This window comes from Parasteatoda tepidariorum, chromosome 7 (assembly GCF_043381705.1).
Source record: "Parasteatoda tepidariorum isolate YZ-2023 chromosome 7, CAS_Ptep_4.0, whole genome shotgun sequence".
NCBI classification, from domain to species: Eukaryota; Metazoa; Arthropoda; class Arachnida; order Araneae; family Theridiidae; genus Parasteatoda; species Parasteatoda tepidariorum.
Genome location: NC_092210.1, coordinates 64,749,936 through 64,771,580, shown reverse-complemented (window position 1 = coordinate 64,771,580; position 21,645 = coordinate 64,749,936). Strand labels below are relative to the sequence as shown.

The 21,645-nt window shown below is 25.7% G+C and overlaps 1 protein-coding gene across 1 annotated transcript in view; it reads left to right on the top strand.

Annotated features, from left to right (window-relative positions):
• LOC107452666 (acid-sensing ion channel 1B) overlaps positions 1-19,432 on the top strand; it is a 24,146-nt gene extending 4,714 nt beyond the window's left edge. The window contains exons 3-13 of the mRNA XM_016069213.3: positions 802-910; positions 988-1,082; positions 2,715-2,875; positions 5,359-5,531; positions 8,017-8,115; positions 8,405-8,510; positions 8,808-8,901; positions 12,046-12,094; positions 14,529-14,557; positions 15,296-15,368; positions 16,506-19,432. Of these exons, the coding sequence (XP_015924699.3) occupies positions 802-910; positions 988-1,082; positions 2,715-2,875; positions 5,359-5,531; positions 8,017-8,115; positions 8,405-8,510; positions 8,808-8,901; positions 12,046-12,094; positions 14,529-14,557; positions 15,296-15,368; positions 16,506-16,664 (1,147 nt within the window). The 3' untranslated portion in view covers positions 16,665-19,432. The remainder of the gene's footprint in view (positions 1-801; positions 911-987; positions 1,083-2,714; positions 2,876-5,358; positions 5,532-8,016; positions 8,116-8,404; positions 8,511-8,807; positions 8,902-12,045; positions 12,095-14,528; positions 14,558-15,295; positions 15,369-16,505) is intronic.
• The last annotated feature ends 2,213 nt before the right edge of the window (positions 19,433-21,645 follow it).

Below are 21,645 nucleotides of genomic sequence, written 5' to 3'. Positions count from 1 at the left end.
AAACAATAAGTTTTAAAAATTAATTAAAAGCATAAATTTAAAATAGATTTATAAAAAGATCCAAGGTTCGGTTCTTCTGCAAATATTTAAAAAATAAATAAATAATAATTTCAGCAAATTTTATTGCATTTTGTTTACTCAACCTTCCAATGTATTCTGTAGTTCCAAAACTTGAGAAATAAGTCTTGACTTTTCTTCCATTTCATCAGGACTTAAGTCTGGATCCAACACTATAAAAAATATGCATATAAATAAGAATACACACACACACACACACATATATATATATATATATATTATTCATAAACGTCAACGAAGTAAACAGAATTAACATTTTACATTGTTTTCAAAATATTAATTCAGGAACATCATTCCGACATGCGAGCAACGTTGATTTTTCTGTCTTCGAGAATTAATGGTTAGTAATTAATAAAAAATAAGTGAAATTAGTTTTTGACTAACGTTTTGATATATGATGTTTTCTTTTCATGAGTTAAAAAACAATCATCAGCATATTTAATTGCAACAAAACGCAAATCTAATCCTATGAAAAAAAATCACCTTTCACAAGTCAAACCCGAATGATAAAATTAAAACTTTTAAACAATATTTAAGATCACGGGCAAGAAATGTCTCTTGCATAGCTTAAACGTTACTGCAGTTATAAGACGCAAACGCACACAATGTTTTTCTTTTAATGTTATAGATAATAAAGTATTAAGTAAAATATAAAGTATAGTATAGATAATAGAGTAATTGTATGATTTTATATGAATTTGATAATACTGTAATGACTTTTAGAATAATGAGAAGCAAATATTGCGAAAAATATCCGCAACGATGCGAAATGCCTGACGACACGTTTTGTCTACAGAATAGAGATTACTGTGGAGACAATCAAACGACATTGGTAAAAAGTTTTATAATTATGTTTTAATCGTCTGTTTTTTATTAAAATACAATTTCTAAGTCTATTTTTCTTTAAAGGTACCCAAACCCGAGTATCGTAACGCAAGTTATGATCCAGGTGATGTTCTTGAATTAAGCCATGATATAAATGATTTGATTTATGAATATAAATAGTAAGTTTACTCATTAAATAATGCAAATTTATAAGAAAATAATTTTAATTATAATTTATTAGAAAATAATTTTGGGACTTTTAACAGTTTTTAACACATTATAACGGTATTTTTTGTAAAACCTTTATTTTTAGCAACTTTTAGTCGTAATTTCATTTATTTTCATTTATATTATTATATTAATTTTAATCATTATTATCGTGATAAAAATATTAGAGCAGTGTCTGAATTCCTCACTATCTACAGAATTTTAGATTTAAAAAATGTCTAGTTTCAACAAAAGTTGCATTAAAAATCTTTCATTTATGAATGAAGAAAATTATCTGTGATAGGTCATCAACGCACATTTTGAGTACATTGTAACCATTTTCAATGCTATTCTTAAATTAAAAACAAATATATAAGCCAATCAAAATGGAAAATGACGTTAAAAAATATTGAAAATTTCAAAAAATTTATATCAGTTATTCTGTTAATTTGTAAAGGTCAGGGAAAAAAACTATTTGGTTATATCTATATAGAGGATCTTTTTAAAGAAAAGTAATCGTAATAAACTATGATAGGCGATATAATTCGCACGTTTGGCTGGTAATAATCTGCCGTACCTAGAAAAATACTATGCTAAAAAGTTAGATAAAGCTAATAAATTTGACAAGCAATAACAAGATATTAACCCCTTCCCTCTCTCTCCCGTCAAAGCACGGAGTGAGATTTCGTCTCCTATTTCTCATGCCCGTGATATTTCCGAGGTAGGACATTCAAAAGTAGTTTAAATATGTCCATATATATATCCAAAAAGGTTTAAATATATCCATCTCTTTTGCCTGGAATTTTTTTCATAAATTTCTTATTTTACACACTAGATGTCTGCACCGGAGTATTTTTAATATAACTGTAGAAGAGTTTATTTTAAATTGTTTATTTTAATGTTCATATAAAATTTGCAACTGATGCTTTGAAATTCATTATAAAAGAAAAATGTTCCGATATTTATTAATAAGTTTAATGAAATTCCGCTTTAATGTTCAAAACACGCATTTTTTAATTTTTCCTTATCAAGAAAATAAACATTCAATTGTTTTTAAATTTCACGCTAAAAAGTTTTGCAAAAATCGAAAATGAATACATATATCATGCATACACCTTTTTTTTAAAAAAATTTTCTTAAATAAAAAATAGGCCCATTTATTACCGTATTCCTGCAATTAATAAGATCGTTAAGTGGTTAATAAACAACACGATTTGATAAAACTTCATGACTAGCTATTTATGATATCATATTTAAATATGCATAACTATAAACGACAAAAATTTCATTCTTATGCATTTATATATTGTAAAATTCTCACTGCACATTTATTGTAATTTTACATTATTCGAATTTTTTAAATTTTCATGTCAACCCTTGTGATTAGCTCTAATAATCGGAAATTACCCTTTATTTACACTTACTTATTCAAACCTTTTCCTGCTTTTCTGTTCAACGTTTTCCAATCAACGTAGAAGAGTGAATTATATTGCTTGTTTGTGCGTCAAAAATCATGCAAAATTGAACAAATGATGCATTACATGTTGAAAAATAAACTTAACCTAAAAATTTTCACAAATTCATTAAATCTTTTTTTCACACAGCGATTTTGAGAAAGCAAATGAAACATATTTCCTTGAACATTCTCAGACAGTTGTGAGAAGAAGAATATTTGGTATGAATGAGTACTCCAAATGCTTCGTTCTTTATTCAAGAGTTGAAAGTTCTCTTGATCCTCCCATTCTAAAAAGGAACAAAAATTTCTGTGAGTAGAAATTGCAACTGCATCATTTTTTTCTTCTTATTCATGTTATGTGATGCTTGCAGTTACCAAGATGGTAATAAAAACAACTGCTCTTTCTGTCCTGTCTTTCTGTTTTTCATCAAAATAAGTTTTAATTTAATAATAAGTATTAAAATGATAGTCAATAACTATCATATTTCATAATTAATCATTTGTATAATAAATAATTAGTTTTTGTTATAATTAATGTTCATTAAGATTTTCCTAAACACTTTGATTAATTGTCTAAACTTCTACGGCTTTTTTTTTGGAACTACTAACGAAGTAATTATTAAAAAAGTAAGGAAAATTTATATTTTTATTAAAAAAATTTATACATTTTCTTTGGAATTTAAGTACAAATTTTGACATTTTTTGCATTGTTAGAAGAAAGGAGTTTACTAACACTCAAATTTGTTGTAATCTTGGTAGCAAAATTTACAGAGCCAATATCCAACGCAATCTTCGTAACTTAAGATTGAAACAGACAGTTGAAAACATACAATTCACTTTAGTAAGTTAAGAGACTTCATATGCTAAATAAAATAAAAATACATGAAGGATTATATTAAATATTTTAAAATTTAATGGCTTTTCTACCAAAATAGCAGTACTTAGACTCAAACGTTATAAATTATAAAAATACTTTTCTTAAATTTAAATGAAATAGAGTGAGGCTCAAATTTAACAAATTTACCTTTAAAGAATTTTGCAGTTTAATGAATTTATCTTTTTACCTGGTAAAAATGTAGGCAAAACATCATTTTTAACGAATTAAACCGAGTTAAAGTGCTATTTTAAAAGCCGAAAAAAGGCTTTTTTGCAGTTTTTTAGGGCTCTTTTGACGATTTTTTTATATAACCTTTCTTTATGTATCATTTTTATGTTTTTATAATTGATAACGAAGATACAAAAGGGAAAAACCTTATTGTTCTTGCAAAAATATCCGACCCATATTCAAATTAGTAATTTTGAAACATAAGTCAAAGTTATGTGCTTCTCTTAAAATTGCCCAAGGGTGATTCAATCATTCGATTTAGGTAGCAATTTCTCGGTGAAATAAGAATAAAAAAAGTTGCTTGAGAGAAATATAGTGAAAATCTCTTAGAAAAAGTGGGGTTTTCCCGCATACAAGTGGAAAGAATAGCGCGATTAAAATTTGCTGCAGTTTTAGCTGTTGAATAAAACATGAACAATTTCTAGTTATTCATATTTTTGTATAGTTGTATAAAAACGACTGTTCCGTAACATAAGTGGAGATATTTTATATTTTTATTTGTTCTTCAATATTACCAATTGCCCCAATTTAACAAGCAGAATTGTCTGCCCCGATAAATTTATTAAGTCGGGATCTGAGTATATTATTAAAAGAAATATTATTTCAAATATATCAACACCAAAATTGGTATGCTGCAATAATTATCTTAGTACTGTAGACAATCCGAAATCTAATTACTTTCAAAAAGTTTCGCAAATGACAATAAACAAAAATTATAATATTTGAGTTTATTTATTAGATGAATAACAACTAAGTTCTAAATTTTTTTAATACATTTTCTAAAGATCCTTTAAGACCTATTCATCTTAATGAATTATATTTTTAACCGGCCAATAAATATCGTCATTAGATATTTCTTGCTCCCTTTTTTTAACTAGTTTCATTTATTCAAAAAATGGCTGAAAAATAAGTTTTTAAAAATAAATTTAACATATTTTTGCTTACAGTGAATAGCTAGGTTAAAATTTGTAATTCTTTTAAAAGCAAACTAAAAGAAAAGGATGTTAAAAATTGTTTCTCTCAAATTTACTGAAAAAATATGTGTGTTATAAAAACTTTCCAAATTTCCATCTTAATAAATAATATACTGTAATAAAATTACTGTATATAAATAATATACTGTAATAAAATTCAGCTTTTTATAAATTATTTTTATTATCTTTTGTAAAAGAGCTATTGAATTATGCACGAAAAAGTAATCAAAAGTGCCAATATCGTTTTTAATAATATTCACATTTACATAAAGATTTAAACCAGAGGGAAATATTATTTTTTCATAAAAACATTAAACCTAAAAAAAAAGTTTTAAAAGTAAAAATATGGATAAACTCAAAAATCACATATATTGTTAAGACGCAATTAAATTAACGCTTTGCTTCCGACTGGTACAATAAGTGAACCGGAATGGCTTCATAATACTAAGCACTGTACGCAAAAGGTTAAGTATTATTTTATCATTTTTTGAAATTTGTAACTCATCTATTTTTTCATATTATGTACATAATTATTAAGTAATATGTACAAAATATTAATGTACGAAATATTATTGTGGCGAAGTTATACAGTTTAGTATACAAACCATACATATTCAAATTTTAAACTTTTTTTAAATATAAAATACGTTTAAAACATATATATATATATATAGTTATATAGTTTTATATATTTTTCTGAATTTTTATTGCAGTTAAGTATCCCTATTATAGTTTCATATTTGATCCCATGATATATGATGCATTTGATCCAATCATGAAAGATGGGATATATTTTTCAATTCACTCTCCATTTGATGTTGCCAATCCTTTTGAAAAAGGTTATTTTATGAAGCCAGGAAGAATGCACAAAATAACTGTTTCGATGGTAAGAACTTATTATGAAGTATTTAGTTGTAATGTACTAGCTGATTACCTGTTCTTCTAACAGGGTGGCAAAAAAGAATATAACAAAATCAAAATTAGAACAAAACTGAAAGCTAAATTTGGAGACAATTAATAAAGCTAAAATAATTCCAATGTCTTGTTTCTGTGAGAATCCGTTATAAATATATTTCCACAATATCTATAATAAAAATGCATAGTGATGGAGCAATTTTAATCGGTACCAAATGTACTCATATAATACTTTGAACCTATAATAGTAAATTTGATACCAAATATTTCTGCATCAATAACCATAATACGTACCAATAGTGTATACCATATGCAAATCACCAAAAGTAACTACGCATTATTGGCGATGGCAGTTGTACGACAATTTTTATATTTGTCCTAAGCGAATTAGTACCATTTCTCCATCAATTTGGCTTTTTAATACTTAGTCCCTTTTTTAAATTTTAATTGGTACTTATTACCAAAATTATTTGAGAATCATTATCATCAAAAAGTGATAATTTTTTTTAACTTTTCTCCTAAATGAATTAGTATCATTGCTTCATTAATTTTGCTTTCCTGTACAAAGGCTATTATCATTTATTTAAATTTCCATTAGTTCCTAATACAAAAATGTAAGAGACATTATTTGTGTCGAAAATGGTGAAGCGAATGTTTTGCATTTATTTCTAAGCAAATAAGTAAAATTTCTTCATTCTTTAATTCGTAGATAATTTTTTGTATCAATTAGTACTTATTACCAAATTCGGTATCAATAGTAGTTTAATGATTTTAAACGATTATCTTAATTGAATTAACACATTGTTTTCCATTAATTTGGATCTTAGTACTGCGACTTATTTTTTTCTATCATTTAGAATAAAATTAATAAAATTTATTAAGTATTATTGGCGTCAAAAATTGTATCGTAATTTTTTGCTTTTCTTCTAAACAAATCAGCATTATTTTTCCATTTATTTACTTTTCAGTTACCGCTGATTTTAAAGTATTTAGTTTTATAGAAACTCATTTTAAAAGTACAATTGTAAATAAAAATTAACGCATGGATTACTTTAGAAATAATAATTTGGTAAAGTAATCCACCTACGTCAAAAATGGTATCGTAATTTTTTGCTTTTCTTCTAAACAAATCAGCATTATTTTTCCATTTATTTACTTTTCAGTTACCGCTGATTTTAAAGTATTTAGTTTTATAGAAACTCATTTTAAAAGTACAATTATAAATAAAAATTAACGCATGGATAACTTTAGAAATAATAATTTGGTAAAGTAATCCACCTATATTACAATTCCATGTTCGAATAAAAAATTCTTTTATCTTAAACAATGCGCTATTTACTCTTGAGAGCTACACGCTGTAAAACATTAACATGGGAAATGCTATTCTTAAAAAATGAATCGTATAGAGCTTAATTTTTTTTCAATAATGATTTTCAAAGTGATGAAAGAATTTCCTTTTTTTAACGTCTCTACCGACTGATCTAATAGAAATTTTTTAATTGAACTCTTGATTTTATTACGATAGATTATTTTTTTTCTCTAATGGCTCCTCCGTCTCATAAAATAATTGTGAGCAAATTAAAAAATCTTGTATCCGTCCTTTATAAGGTTGGGTTACTGTATGTCAAATGTTTGCCAACATTATGAAGAAATTAATAAACGTGAATAAATTCAAGCACATCCCAAAGTGCTAACAATCGTTGCAGTAAATGTTATTAGCATAATCTGAAACATACATATTAAGTAAAGCACTACATACAAAAAAAATGCAATCACAAATTTCTCTTTGTCTAATTCTAATAGATCAAAATGACTATAATACTACATGGGAATTAAAAAATGAGCAATAGAAAAGAGAATGGGAAAAAATTCAACAACTCAGGGCAGAAGAAAAGACGGGAGGATTTGAAAATCCTCTCGTTTGTTTATTTTTTGTCATTAATTAGTCATAAAAATTTCTAAAATTTCCAATACATCAAGTTAAGGTTAAAACAATCTTCCTATAATTAAACAATTTAAAAATTAAGGCAAAAGTTTCAATAATCATTTTAACTCCAAAAATAAAAGAAAACTCTTCTTTTTCGAAACGCGTAGTTGTATTTTTCTGCCTATGGTGCATTAATTTTATTTAATTATCATGTAGGCCGAAACGGTTGAACCGAAATGACATAGACTGCTGAATTATTATTTTTTTAATAAAATATTATTTTAATATTACCAGTTTTGCTTTATTAAAAAAAAGAGCTCCGTAACAAAAATAAAATTATTTCTAATTCGGAAAAATGAGTCTAAATAAGACATTTTGGTAAAATTTGAAAATAATATTTGAAATTGAGCCTCACCTTTGAATTCATTACATACATTAAAAAAATACTATTATTAAGCTAGATACAATGATTTTGCTTTCTTAAACATTATCTAAGATATTTTAAATTTTTCTTGTTTTATATATTTAGACAGAAGAATATTTACTTCCTCCTCCTTATAAAACAGATTGTATGGATTATGACTTGATGTGGAGAAACAATAATAAAACTGGACCACGGTCCCAGGATGTGAGTTATTATTTTCCTTTAATCGCTTTTAAAGCAGTTTCTTTAGAGAAATATTTTTTTTAATATAATTTATGCAATATTTTATGATTTTATTTACAAAAATTTAATCATTCTTTTTGTACATTAGAAAACTGAATTTACCATATAATATATTAACATTAATCCATATCTTTCAATCAAAGTAAACTGAAATATTAAATATTCCATGCAAAAATAATATGATTAATAATAATCTTTCTTAATATAAATATCATTCTGTTTAAAATATAAACATGAATTTAATTTTTAGGCTTGCAGATTGAAATGTGTTGCTGACGTTGTCACTTCTTGCTGCAATTGTACACTTGCTTCCCACAATTATCCATATTCAAATGATTTTCCCCTTTGCTCCGAAAGTTTGTATTTTCTTACAAATATTGATTTAAAAATTCTAACATATCACACAAAAATTTGAATTATTGTTTTAAAAATGAAAATAAGCATTTTAGAAAACTGGAAATGTTTTTTTGAATTTGTATTGAATGAAATTTGTATTGAATGAAAAACATGAATTTTTGTAATAATGGAAGCCATAAATGTAAATTTAGAAAAATTTCAGAAAATTTTCAAGCTATATTTTTTATTATTTTTTATATGTTTTATCGCAAATCTAATATTTAAAATGACATTTGTGATTATTTTTCTCCAACTAGATCAATTTTATGCTTGCTTCCTCAGATGTGCACCTTTTGAAAAACTTATAGCAGGCATTCAAATTTGCTATGAAAGCTGTAAAGAAGAATGCTAGTGAGTAAAATAATTATTTATAAAAAATAAAATTTGATATATATTTTGAGAACAATTTATTGAATATTAAAAATTCTTATTCAAATTCGCATATTACTGCCATTTACTGCCATATTATTTCAATTCCCATATTACTGCATAAGTCAATGTAACAGTAGATACATAGATTGTAACGGAATGCCCTACTCTCCCTCCCTATAGAAATACTCTTATCTGTTTATACTAGTACGCTACGTACACCAACCCACGTTATTACTTCTCATTCATCATAGTTTCATTTTTAATAAAAATCAATAGTTTCTACAAAAACAAAGAAAAAGATTTTCTTAGTAAAATTCCCAATCATTGTAGGATTATATAAGAAAACTTTGTCAATATGTTTATCTTAACGAAAAGACGAATTACCTGTATTTGAAAGAAGTGTTCATTTAACGAATACATATTGTGTAACGTAATAAGAAAAATAAATAAATGAGAAATGATGCATACAAATAGTGTAACTGAATCGGAAGACTCGTTAACGAGGCTTAGAACAGTTTCACTTGATAACTGTTCTTATCTCTTTGGTTTTTATTTTATTCTTTTATTTTTAATCATTTGAATATAAATGTTAAAATTTATATCTGGTAACATCTAATCTCTCTTTTGTTACTTTAATTGATGACTCAAGAGCGAATTTATAAAATAAATATCTCAAAAAAGATTGAACAAATTTCGAAAATAAAAATTCAGTCGACAACAGATCAGCTCATATGGTATTTTGTACAAAGAACTCAGCACTCGGCCGTTCATAATTCTCGAACTATTTAGTGAATGTCTTTCTACCTCCTGTAAAATTTTATTTACCCACTCTAAATTTCCTTTTGAATCTTTTTAGTTTTTGAATATCAAAATAAAATGTAACGTAAGAAATATGACTCTTCCAGCACATTGAAATTTCAATTCTCTAGGTGAATTTCTGCGGTCGGTAGAATCAAAGATTGATTTTTTTTATTTAATCATTCTTCTGGCTTCTAGTACATTATTCTACGCATCTTCCTAATGTTAAGTTTCTAAGTCTAAGAGTTCTTTTTTCTCTTATTTTCAATTCTTCCTTTTTCTTTTCTTTTTTACTTTGCTGCGACACAAAATAAAACATGCTCTGCTTATACATGCTCTTGTGTCATTATCACATACATGTCAATGGAAAGATTTATGTCCTTTTACCAGAATTGGACTGATTGCCAATCGCAACGTAAATTCTAGTTCCCCGAACAGTCACGAGTTTTTCTAGTTTTAAGAATAGTTTTAAGAACAATCATGAGTTTTTGTTAACTTTTTACTGAGCATTTTAAGAACATTTAAGAAAATTACGTGTAAAAATTACATTATTTGAGAGCTTAACATTCTTGCAATTAACATAGTTGGAAGAAAATAATTTTTTTAAATTTTTTATTGAAACACTTTCAAATTTTTCTATAATTATGAAGAAGATGGATTCAGGGCGTCAATTTAAGTGGTGATGATGGAATATCAGGTGGATATAACAGTTGAGGTTGGAGCTTGTATATTATGGTATAGTGGATTAAGTTGAAGATAGTGACAAATTGAAGATTAATGCAGAAATCAGTGGATGATGAAAACAGAAGAAGATGGTGAATAATAGTTGAGCCGGATTAGAATTAATAAAAAAAGGCTTTTATTTAGTAGTATACTTGCAGAGCTCGAGTTACAAAATATAAAAATCATTCATAAGAATTTCAGTTGAATCAATTTTGCATAATAATATTAATAAGAACAGGCCATGGGAGACGAATCCCCCACAACCAGCCTAATCAAAAGCCAAATTAAAAAGTACATGTAATTTGTTCCGATCGGACACAGAAGCATGGGTAGGAGATCCAAAATTGGCGATTTATTAAAATATAGCATAGCCAAAACAAGGCCAACCAGCATATCAATATAGAGTTAAAATAATACCTTGGCGATCACGAGTCGCCAACAAATTTATGTGAATTATTACAACCATGCAACCGAAACATTTAGCCGTTGGAAAATTAGAATAAAAAGTTATAAATAGATTTTTGTTTTCGATTAAAGGCGACAGTGAATATATATGTCTGCATAATAATGAAATAAAAAGAAAGTATCCGTTACATTGATCTAGAAGATAAGAAATAAATATTTTATGTTTGTTTTAAAAAGATTAAGTTTGTGATTTATTTTAAATATAATTCTATTAATAAAAAATCAGCTTAAGTAATGAAAGATATTTTAAAAGATAGAAAATAAATATGTGTATGCCAATTATGGCATCACAATAATAATTATTCCAAAGAAATTTTTAAACACAATAAATACAATTCAACAAGAATGATAAAAAAAATAACAAGAATGATAAAAAAAATAACCATGAGTTACATGCAATACGAAACTAAAGGAAAACAGAGAAATTTTCTGCTCTTTAAAGAATGAAATCAAAAACAGTTTAAAGGAAATAATAGATTTGACTGACACTGATGGAGACACTAATTGTATTATTGCAAATAATATACAAAATGTATTACTTGATCCTTTTTTGTAAGACACTTTTCTGTTTCTATCGAAATGCTTTAAATGTTTCTCACTTTGTTAACTGTGATGTTCCTCAAAAAACATGATTAAAAGATGATAAAAAATATTAAACAATATTAATAATAGAATTGAATCGCAAGAAATGAATAATTAACGTATTTCAGGCTTTATAAGAATATGAGAAAGCTCGATTAAATTTGCCTTAGCAATTTTGTGATGATCAAGGTAAAATTAGCTATAAAATATGATTTTACATTTGAATAGTATATAAAATAGTATTTGAAGCAAATTTCGGTAATTTTATCATGACACCTTAATACATGGCATAAAAAGCAATTATAATTGACTAAATGTGCTTTTCGGTATTGAAAATGTTTATACTAAGAACTATAATTTTGAAATTCAGAGCTTTTATTAAATCATTACCATATATGCAAAAAAATTACAAAATTAATGGCTTTAATGCTATACATATTTGGTTTTATTAACTGTAATTACGGTTTTATCTACGAGAAATGTCCTAAACATGCATTATGGTAATTACTAAAGTTCCTTTTTTGTGTATGTTCTAAATATTTATTTGTTTTTCAGTTACATAAAATATACAGTTGAAGTTCAAGATCGTTACATTGATTTACAGGTATACAGTTTCCGTTTTCTTATTTTATTTAAAATTTTAGTAAATGATTACTTGTTTCTAAAAATAAGAAGCATTACTTAATTAATGTGATTTATAATTAGAATCTTTTGCGAGAACTTTGATTAGTTATCTATTTATTGCACGCAAATACACCACATGACATTTAGTCTCCTATATGAAAACACTTGTTTATCGACACCTTTACAATTTTATTGCAGAAAAACATGCTCACATAATAAACATTTAAGATAATTTTCAATATACCACTTCATCTCTCATGTACACACTGAGTCGAGTGTCAAAACAATTTGCCTAAATTTTTTCTCAGTGTAAGTCTATAAAAATGTAACAATCTACAAAAAAAATTTTGAACAACATTAGACATTGCAGAATAATTTTCCTTGAAACAGTAATGCAAAAGAACAAATTGTAGTCATAAATGGGTTTTCAGAAATGAGTTTGATTTATCCTACAAATAGACATTTAAATTAAAAATTGCTTTATTCAATATTTTTCTGTTTTTAGTAAATATTTTAGTAAGCCTAGAAACTTATTTCTCATTTCATTTTGAGGAACAAGAGTCAGTCTGTCGAAAGTCAATGAAGGAATAAATGTCAAATAAAAATTTTAAGACTCGAATGGAAATTAAATTTGATATCTGATGTAAAAATTCTATTTTTGTTTGTAAGTATTTCAGTAAAAGTTTAGTAAAAGTAACTGTATTTTTTCCTTATTCTTAGAAAAACACAGTGATCTCTCTCAAATATATATATNGGTTATTCCAGGAAAGATAAACGTGATCATTCTATCATAAGAAGTCTACGTCAGCTGATTAATATTTTTAATGTTATCTAAAACTACATGTTTATTTTGTTTCTTTATAGTTATGCTTTTAAAACGGATTTTTATAAAACTAAATAATTTCAAATGAACGGAAATTTAAATATAAAAAAAAAGTTTTAAACTGAAACGCAACATCAAGGAAAAAATAGTACTAATTCATTGAAGAGAAAGTAATAAAATACCAATATTATTATTGACGTCAATGATATTTAATTTTGGTAATCGTTACAAAGTGAAGTACAAAAAAGCCACGTACTAAAAAGGAAAACTAATAGAGAAATGGAACTAATTCGTTTAAGAAGACATTAAAGATCAGCAATCTAATTTTGTTGTCAATGATGCTTAATTATTTTTGTTGGAAGGTATTAATAAAAACAAAGTATTAACTTATGTATTAAAAAGCTAAGTTGATGGAGAAATGTATTTATTTGTTACAGGATACCCTAAACACTCGCCGAAATATATTGACACCATACTGCTACTGTCAGCTTGATAATTGGTATAGTTTTATTAAGTAACAAATAGACTCTTATGTAGGTACAACGTACTTAAGAGTAAATTTGGGACCGATTAAAACTGCATCAATATTATGCATTTTTATGATAGATTTCTCACGGTTATTCAAAGATATATATAGCGGAGAAAGTAGCTTGGCTGCATTAAATTTTAAATATCACAAGTTGCTTTGAGTAACAGCATTATACCTGTGTGTATATTGGATATATATATATATAATAAATAAATAAATACAAGAAAACACTAAGAAAGTTAAGAAAAACAATAAGTATCATTTATTGCGCTTAAGCTGCAAGTAAACAGCACTCATTAGATAAGTTCAAAATGAAGAATAAAACAAAGAAAAATTATAGACATATGAAAAAAGGGGGGTGGGAAATAATAAGTAAAAAAAATAACAAACAACAATTTATTTAACAAAAAAAAAAAAAAATTTAAGTGTTAATTAAAAAAACCGGAAAAAAAAGATATAATCTTTTCTTCAGCCCACACGATTATATCCGCAAAACAGAGTGCTTTCTGATATTGTATCAATAAAGCCAAAGCAAAATATATTAATACAATAGTAATATATATATATATACATATATAAATCTTTATTTTTATATAATTTTAAAATGCATTTTTTTGTGGAATCAATGTTGGAAAAAAATGTTTCTTACTGTTTCAACTTTCAACTGTCATGGAAATAGCATTGTTGCCAAAACAAATAAAAAATATGATATACCGTCGATTTTATAGTTATAATTACCATAAAATCACTGAATCATTCCAATTAAAAAAATATTACTGCTAAAATTATCTTACAATATTTTACCGTAAAAATGGATTTTACGTTAAAATGAATTTTATGGATGATGCACTTAAAGTGCCAGTTCTTAATACCGTAATTTGATCGTGAATATTTTGCCCAACATAGAAACATGTCCTTAAAATTGTTTCTGATTAATTTTACACTTCTGTCAAACTATATTTTTATTATTATTTTAAATTTAATAATTTGTTTTATCTATATCCATTAAGACATTTTTTTTATTAAATAAGTTGTAATCGTTCCTACTAATTTTCATTTCAGAAAGAGAATAGTACTATCGATACAGATATGTAAGTATGAAAATTATTTTGTGAATTTGAATGCATTATTAGTTTTTAGTTTTTATTATTTTATTGTGTTGAGTGTGTATCCAATGAGTTCAAACGAGCAATGGATAGAACAATTATCAATAAAGTTTTAAAAATGGATAAATAATAATAAGTGAAATATTTAAAAGAAAGTTAAAAGTAATACAGAACTTTATATTATACAGAAAAGTAAAGATGGTATCAAAATAGAAATGTAAATGTAATTTTTTATAAAAGTACAAAAATATTCTAATAACTAGGTAGTGTAAACTAGTGTACTGTAAAAAGATTAGATTATATGCTGCTTAAGTTAACTTGCATTCAAAAATGTAACTTCATTTCTCTGTTTTTTTCGCATCGTTGTGGTGAAAAGATTTTATAATTATAAATACATGCATGTTTGATTTGAGTTTTAAAACATTCACACATTTTTAGCATACGAAAGAGTGTTGAATACGGGTAATTTAAATACGTATGCAAAAAGTTACATTCAAAATAACTAATGTGCAGTAAGGCTTATAAGAAATATAAAATATGACTCGAATTTGTCTTAAAACATCTCTGGTATAAACTAGTTAGTACCTGATTTTTTTTTCTTTTTCGTATAACTTTTTTTCGCATTTGGGACTAATATTATTTTTTAAGCAATTTCTATACATTTAAAGGGCATGCAATATGTTATTCTTGCTTTCTTAACTTATGCACATATTATTCTTTAAGAAAGAAGATATACGTTGACGTGAGCATTGAAGATACAGAAGTTATGAGTTTCTCTTACAAACCTCAATATCAGGTAAGTATTTAATTTCAGAGGACCTATGAAAAAAAAAACCTTACTCCCATCCACAAATAATAATAAATTTTCATTACTTTCCTTAATAAGTAATATTTTACGTCTGAAGTTTAGAAAATCTGAAGTACAGTTTGGTTTCAGTTCTTTAAAAAATGTTTTTTCTTAATAGTTATGGTTGATTACCTATTTGTTAATAATTTAATATCTACTCAATAGTAGTTGATTACAAATTTGGTCTGTAAATTAATTCTATACTAAATAATACTGTAATTAAATTCTATACTAAATTAAAAAATTAAACATTTTTGAATAAGGATTACTTGAAGGTATTGGTATTATTTGATGAGAAAATCTATGAAAATCTAAGAAGCTCTGATTTTATTTTCAGTCAATCTAAAAAATACATTGCGATCAGCACAGTTAATTCCCTCAATTTTTGGAGGGGATAGTTTTGCATTTTAAGCCAGAAACCGCGAAAATTTTAAATGGCAAAATCTCTGTGATCTAATTACCTCAATTTAATAATTACCTATAATTACCACAATTCAATTCAACAGAGCCACATTTAGCTCAAATTGGAAAGCTGTAAACCTTGTCAGACTTTATCAGAAAACCCAGTCAAAATCAGATCTTTTTAGAATTTGAAAAAATGTTAGTAAAATCTATTAAAATCTGTCTCCTTTATCATAAAAAATAGTGACTTTTTTGTATCAATGAAAGCTAAAATAATTATGCTATAATCGCTAACTTTTTACATGCATTAATTTTTACTATCACTCAATAATTTATACTGTAAGCTTAAAAAACAATGTTCGATAACCAATTAGGATTTTTCACTGATCAGATATAATTGTTTTGTGTGAAAAAAAATTATATTTGATTTCATTACATTTGAATACTTTTATTTATAGCCAATTGTATTTTATTTATAGAATTAAAATATAACGAATTGTATAAAATAATAAAATTAATTCTTTTATGATTTGTTTAAAAAAATATTTTTATATACCGTAAGCGTTGTGGAGAATATAATAAATTTAAGAAGTAACAATGACATTTTTAATCCTAAAATGTAACACTTATTTAAGGTCAAATCATTATTTAATACTATAATAAAATTATTTTTATCGGTTGCAGGAAGTTGAAGCATTCAGCTACATAGGGGGTTTTATTGGAATATGGCTTGGAGTCTCATTGGTTCAAGTTACAGATTTCTTAGAAAATACATTTCTATTAATCCGGAGATGTTTCAGGAAACGAAACCCTAAGAAAGCAGAAGCATTCCAAGAATCGTAGATGTCAAAATGTTTCAAAGTAATTTTGACTGAAATGTTACTTTATATGCTTATATTTTCCATTATTGTCTTTTATAATATTAAGTTATTTAATCTTGAGTGCTTAGGTAGTTTTAACCCCAATTTTATATTTTGCGTTTGATTATTTGTTTATAATGTTTCCCCATGCAATTATCTATGCATTATCTTATACCAAGCATTTTAAGTATTGTTAAATGTGTATTATTTATTTATTTTTTTTACTTTTTGTCATGGAGAAACATTCAAAGAATCTCAGGAAAAAAATATTTCTCGACAAAATAAATTTTGAAAAAATCATTTTGCCTCAATAGCACTTTATATTTAAAGCATTCTGCTTTCAGAATATTATTTAACATTATTAAAAATTAATATTTAGGTCTTTTATTATCTAGATGCAAGGGATTTATCAATATTATTTATATATTTTCAAATGCAATTATGCATCATTATAAAAATCGAATTTATCATTATTATTTTTATCTTAGTTGTTTCAATATAATTATTAATTATTCATATTGTTTCATTTAAGATATTTTTTAAACTCTATATCCAATTTTGGCTATTACATTATATTGTTTAGAATGCTGTTTTTGTATAGAACATTTTCTGTCTCATCCGTATTGTTGTATTTTTATCATTACATTAAGTAACATTCTAAATCTCAGGGCAGATCTAAATTGGTCTAAAATCAGGGCAAAATCTGAAAATCTCAGGGCAGAAAATTTTTTTAAATGCACAATATCGCTTTGTCCACTATCATTCTTTTCATCGTCATCTTCATAATTCTGCTTTTTATTCTCATATTGCATAGTGTAAAAATACTATTTTACTTATCATTATTATCCATATGCATTTAAATAAATAATTTAATATCTATATTGACTCTTTATTCAATTCTGAGAAAGTGCTGATAGGAAATCATAACATTGCTTTGAATTAAATGATTATTAAATGTTTTTTTTTGTTTATTTATATCATTAAGTCATTTGACTTTAAATCCGAATTTGTAAATAATGCTTTATTATTTGTTTTTATTATTGATTGTGTATGCATAAATTTGTAGTAATTATCTGTAGCGTGTTTTTATCAATAATATAAGGTAATTATAAGAAACTCAGGAATGAAACAATTCTTAAAAAAACTTGTGAGATAGTTTTGTCTTTTATGATATTTATATCACTTAGATTATCCTTACATTATTTAGCTAATTTTTATGATTCGTATTATTATGGTGTTGAAATTTTAGTATTGTAATTTTTATTCTGAATTAGATTGTAGTTCTAAATCGGTACATAACATTAGATTATTTATTTATGTAGCTGCTTTCATATAGAAAATTAAATTTATTATCTATTGTGCTATGTAACCTTTTTAAAAAGTCAGCACCGTAAATTCTTTTGAAGAAAACAAATTATTGAAATAGCTTCGCTTTATATAATAGCTTTTGCTCAATCATTTTACTTAGAGCAATGTTTTGTATAGCTACACTATAAAAGATAACTGCAAATTCTACAGAAAAAACTGTTTAAATATAAACAGAAGCAGAGTGTTCACCTATCAATGAGATAACTCGGGTTCGAATCCCGGCGTTAACGGGTAGCGTGGACTCAACTCTCGGTTCTCACGGACCACAATGCTAATAGTTATTTCATACATTTTGTTTGTTAAATATAACAAATTTTTGTTAAAATAGCAGAATTTGTTTGTTAAAATAACAGAATTTGTTTGTTAGAATAACAGAATTTGTCTGTTAAAATAACAGAATTTGTTTGTTAAAATAACAGAATTAGTTAGTTAAAATAACAGACTTTGTTTGTTAAAATAACGATACCTTTCTACTTAAAAAACAGGCTTCCATTTTTAAATAACAGTATTTTTCCATGAAACAAATGGTTTTATAGTGGCACACCAGCTGTCAGTTTTTTTCGGTAAATTTAACAGATTTTTTTTTACAGTGTACTTACTATTTTCTGTTTAGTGATGGCATTTCATCATAATACTGTTTAACTAGATTTATGATTTTGTATGCACTATGTAATTTGTTATTAATGCTATTTTATCAATAATGCTATTTTATCTTTCTATCAATTTATCTTTAATGATACTGCATTTTAGCAATTAAAATTCCATAATTCTGCGATGATATGAGTTTTTCGATGCATTATTTTAAATTGGTGTCTTTTCAATCTTTAATCTTAATATATATTAATAAAATGAAGACTCTCTGTGTGTATCTCTTCTAATTCAAAATAATATGTGCTGCTATCATCCGCAAGTTAGGGAAGCAGCTGAAAGTGGTAGTTCTAGTTTCCGTATTATAAATTGTTTAAATATTTCAATTAGTTCACCTGGGAGATCACATCGGATATACAGCTAAATTGTTATGCGCAAGCCTCCTTAGCTTCTTATTTAAGAGCAATTAAATCAACTGTTAAAGTAATTTTTATTTATCTAGTTGGGGAAATTGTGTCAGATGTAATATACAGCGCACATTATATGATATTATGCAGTTTTATTATTTTTGAGAAAAAACTAATTATTTTAATGTTTTGTTGGAACTTTTTTTTCACCCTGCCACCATAATTATTACATTGAATTGGATTTGAGAAAAATGAGTTCCATGGCTCCCTTGCTGGTCTACTTTTAAATAATGTAGCTATTTCAAAAACTATCATTTTATGTATTGATATAATATTTACTGTCGTTGTTGTATTTACTGAAAATAAAGATTTAGCACCCACATCTAAATTTATTTTGTAAACAAAATAATTTTTTTAAAGTTGTAAATTAGTAAAATATAGCTCTACTCATCCTAATTCAAGCAACCATTTCTCACACAAAAGTGCTCCTAGAAGATTAAATTCAAGTGGGTTCGAATCCAGTTTCAACCCTTAAATTTAAATTTCGCTATTTTCTTTCTATTCCAGCTGTATGCAAATGGTTTTATACATTCGAAAACTTTGCTCAGACATGTAAATTAGCTATACATTTTCTTGCGTTTCTGGAATGTTTCTAATTACGCAATGCTACTTACATGAGTCTGGGAAATTATTCAGCTGGGTTATTGTGCACGAAACCAACTTGCGCCTGCATCGTTGTGTGTGAAGCTCACTCAAAATTAATTCATATAACAATTTATTATATTTTTTTAAAAAATGTCACACATTTAAAAAAATCGTAAATTTACAAGAACTTTGATTATGTTGTCAAGAACTTTAATAAAGTTGTCAAGAACTTTAATAAAGTTGTTTAATTCAGGAAAAAAATATGAAAAATATTAAGAAAGAAATCACTGGAGAAAAAAACATTTAAATTAATCAATATTAATCAATCAGTTAATTTCAATCAATCAGTTAACATTTCAATCAATCAGTTAAACATTTAAATTAAAGTGCTACTAACTTTTACAAAGAAATGTTAATAAAAATATTTCTTTTTTCAAATTTATAAATTTATTAATTTTTATAATCAGTGATTGGTTTATTGATAATTTATTCATTGATTGGAAAGAAAAGAGTTTGTAGCAACCATAATTTTAGACATTAGTATTTTAAAATAATATAATTTAATTAAAAAAAGAATACAATTTATTTATTTAAATAAATAATTCCATTAAATATTTCTCAATTTTTATTCTCTTAGTGAAATCTTCATTTTTTTCCTTTTCTTTCATAAAGGACTTGATTTGGCATGATAATTCCCTCATTTAAATGACGAAATTAAAATGTTTAAAATGTAAGAGAAGTTGATATCAATAGATGGCGTTACTACGCAAACTAAAACCTTTTCTTGTAAAGTTGTGAAGAATCTAATTTAGAAATAAGTTTCTCTAAATTTTTTATTATAATTTTTGAAAGTTTTATCAAGTAGCATTATTAAAGCAAAGATCTTATTAATTGATTTCGTACTATACTGTGTGTTAAGACTCATGTATATATTAAGTGAACTATAACGAAAATTAATCATTTAGAAAATTTCAGTATTTCAACAAAACCTTTATCTGAACTAATTAAGCAAATCCTAGAATTACATGTCATGTTAGAGAATAAATTGAAACACACAAGGATGTACGATTCAAAAAAAAATATTCTAAATATCCTTTTATACAATGATTAAATTTCCTTGTTTCACGGTCTCAGTGAGATTAATTTGAGATACTAGTATAATCCCTTTTCCCCTTCTTAAGTTAATTATTATTTAAATTGTCTTTTGAAAGAATGATACATCTTCAGCACAATTCTAACATTTACCGATCCTATTGGAATATTTAAATTTAAGAAAAAAGGAAATATATAAGATTATACGTGTGATAAAGAAAATAATATTTTAAATAACTTTTCCCCCAGTGAATCAGTTTTCTTACAATTTCAGATGTATAAAATGTTACAATATTTTTCTAGGTTTTCTTTCATTCTACGTTTAATTCTTTTTGGTCTTTGTTTCGGTCTTATTCATTGTTTTCATTGGTTCATTGTTCATTGGTTCATTTGTTTTAATTATTTTTATTGAAAACTTTAGTGCTAACTTCAAGTATTCTTGTGTACTGTCAATATTTAATTATATTGTTTTCCCAAAAATAAAACTAACTAAAAATTCTTAACTGCTTAAATTAGATGTGCATATTTTTTATGCTGTTGTTATTTGTTACGATTACTCATTCAAAATAAAGATACGACTTGTTCTATTTATACTGAATAAGAATATCCAGAAATCTTGTTCTATTCTTTTAATAAAATAACTCTTATTTGAAAAAATGTTACCTAAGCCTTATTTATTCAATTTTTAAAAAATCTCATGCATTATGTGCATAGTTTGCTTTTCACGTTACGCTATCGTTTTGTACTGCAGCGAATCTTTTAAAAATATAAGCATCAGTTGTTAATTAAAAAACGTCCAGTGGCTGAGTGTTAGCGCTTCGCATCCCTTGCCACCGGTCCTGGGTTCAATCCTCGGGCCGGGCA